Source organism: Lipotes vexillifer, unplaced genomic scaffold (assembly GCF_000442215.2).
Source record: "Lipotes vexillifer unplaced genomic scaffold, Lipotes_vexillifer_v1.1 scaffold1017, whole genome shotgun sequence".
In the NCBI taxonomy this organism is placed as follows: Eukaryota; Metazoa; Chordata; class Mammalia; order Artiodactyla; family Lipotidae; genus Lipotes; species Lipotes vexillifer.
The window spans coordinates 1,019,749-1,022,414 of NW_006772141.1; the positions used below are offsets into that span (position 1 = coordinate 1,019,749).

General features: G+C 47.7%; 1 protein-coding gene across 1 annotated transcript in view; it reads right to left on the reverse strand.

The window, feature by feature from the left end:
* Positions 1-867: 867 nt before the first annotated feature.
* Positions 868-2,666, reverse strand: part of SERPINA11 (serpin family A member 11) — a 13,126-nt gene continuing 11,327 nt past the window's right edge. Inside the window, exon 5 of the mRNA XM_007447320.1 lies at positions 868-1,212. Coding sequence (XP_007447382.1) covers positions 1,009-1,212 — 204 coding nt within the window. The 3' untranslated portion in view covers positions 868-1,008. The remainder of the gene's footprint in view (positions 1,213-2,666) is intronic.

A 2,666-nucleotide genomic window follows, 5' to 3' on the forward strand; every position in this document is an offset into this window, starting at 1 on the left:
TCTTTCCCTTTATTTAAGTCTTCCCTTGTTTTCAAGACCCAACTCGAGCCTTGCCTCCTTTGGGTGGGTGTGGGGGAGTTCTATCACTTGCGATTTTGGGTACAGCTTCTTCCTAGACGTGTACCACACACAGCCACCCTCTCGACACTGACTTCATTGTGGGGATGTATTGTCACACGTATGGTACATACATGCAGCTAAGATGGCATTTCTGAGTTTCCCCACCACTTCCAGATTGATGCCTTTTTAAGACTGGGGGGCACACTTGTGGGAGTAGGACTTCTGACCTCTAAACAATGCATCATTGCCTCTGAATACTGCCCCCGAATTCATCCCACTGACCAAGATTGTGCCTTAAGCCCACTGTCTCACCAGGCCACGTCAACCCTTCCACTTTCTTTGATCTTGGGGTTGTCCTTGGGCATTTGACCTCCGTTTCTGGATTAGCCCATTATTGCATTGGCCTATCCTCACATCCCCTTCTTTTCATAGAACATGTCTTAGAGCCCCTGCCCCGGCTTCAATCTCCTCTCAAGGTGAACTAACTCCTGACATCGAGGCAATGACGCTTCAGGACGACCTCACTTTGCTGCATAGCCAAGATCGGCCACTATAAAGTGAGAGACTCGCTTATTCCTCCTGATATCCTTTGTGCCTTTTCCTAGGACCCAAAAGACACTCAGGAAAGACCGGCGGTGGCGGCAGAAGTGGTGGACGTCTCTGAGGAGACCATAATCGGAGAATGTCCTCACCTCCAAATTCCTAACCACAGCTGACACTAGATTGGAGGAGATAGTAGCGTGAATGACTGACCGCTGCTCTGCGTGCTCACCACCCCCCACCCCTTGTAAGCATCGCCCCTCACTGTTCACAAAACCCAAGGCCAACTTTATTAGCATCTTTGCACACTGATTAAATGGTCCTCAGAGCAACCCTGAGATGCAGGCTGGCGCTGGCCTTCCTGTTTTTCAGTGAGGGGACAGGACACCCCCTGGCCTCCTACCACCGTCACCCCGCAGCTGGGTTGACGACTTTTCCCAGGAAGAGTAGGCTCTGGGTGGTCACCTCCCAAAGCAGCACCAGGAAAGGTCTGTTGAAATGGGCGCGTGGCACCGACGTTGCGTTCAGAGACTGGGGCTGGGAGAGGAGGCCGGAGGCCACACCTGCCTCTGTTCCCCGCTCACTCACGTCCACTGCCGCCTTGTGTGACACCTAGAAAGAGAGAAGGGGGACACAGATAGCATTGGGGCAGGGCGTTTCCAGGGGCCGATGCCACCTCGTGCGGCACGAGGGAGATGGAGGCGGAGTCACCCCGTTCAGGTCCCGCCTTCCCAGGCAGCACTCCAACCTTTGTTTCATTTCCCGCCTCGTCCCGGTTTCTCCGCCTCCATCATTTCCCGGGGAGTCACCCTGACCGTGCTGTTTGTTCTTTGAAGGGGAGACAGATGGGCCTGAACTGGGCTGAGGGCTACCTGAGCATGCACCAGGCTGCAAAAACCCAACAGCGACTTTTAGGGGCATTTCCCAAGCACCTGGGTGCACGTGGCACAGACCCAAGTGTCATTTTCTGCTACGAGCTGCATTTGCCCTCTCTCAGCCTCAGTTTTCTCAACTTTAAAATAGCTTGCTCATCTAATTGGCTTTATTTATTTATTTTTAATTGGAGTATAGTTGCTTTACAATATTGTGTTAGTTTATACCATACAGCAAAGTGAATCAGCCATACGTATACATATATCCCAATTAGATTAGGAGCTCCAAAACAAAAAGCACTCACATTTTAGAGATATGATGAAAGGTATTCCCATCTTAAAAAATATTTGCATTTTAGAACGTTGAAATTGATGGGTCAAGGTCCTGATTTGATAGGGCAAGTATGATTATAAATTAAAGAAACTTTTAAAAAATGGTTCTGAAGAACCTAGGGGCAGGACAGGAATAAAGACGCAGATGTAGAGGATGGACTTGAGGACACAGGGATGGGGAAGGGTAAGCTGGGACGAAGTGAGAGAGTGGCATGGACATATATACACTACCAAATGTAAAATCATAGCTAGTGGGAAGCAGCCGCATAGCACAGGGAGATCAGCTCGGTGCTTTGTGACCACCTAGAGGGGTGGGATAGGGAGGGTGGGAGGGAGGGAGACTCAAGAGGGAGGAGATATGGGGACATGTGTATATGTACAGCTGATTCACTTTGTTACACAGCAGAAACTAACACACCATTGTAAAGCAGTAATACTCCAATAAAGAGGTTAAAAAATAAAATTAAAAAAAAAGAAATTTTTTTATAAAACATGAAAAGAAAAATAGATTGCTCAGCCTGAGTCAACGGTTTTCAAAATAAGCTCAGTGAAACCAGGTTGTGCCGTGCCCTCCACTGGGCTCCATGAAAAGAATACTGTTTTTTTAAAACCTCATTTTCACACAACTCCTTAGGAAGGATTCTGAGGCTTTAACTTAAAAAAGTTGAAAAACATTGGTGTTGACAGTCTCTTTCATTTCCAAAAAGGTCTATGAAGAGATAAATCTAACATCTGAGGTCACTGTGGAAGAAATTCTGTAAAAAACTAAACTATTTCTTTTCCTTTTTGTTTACCTTCTCCACAGAGGGTGCACGTGCGCATACACACACACACACACACACACACACACACACACACACA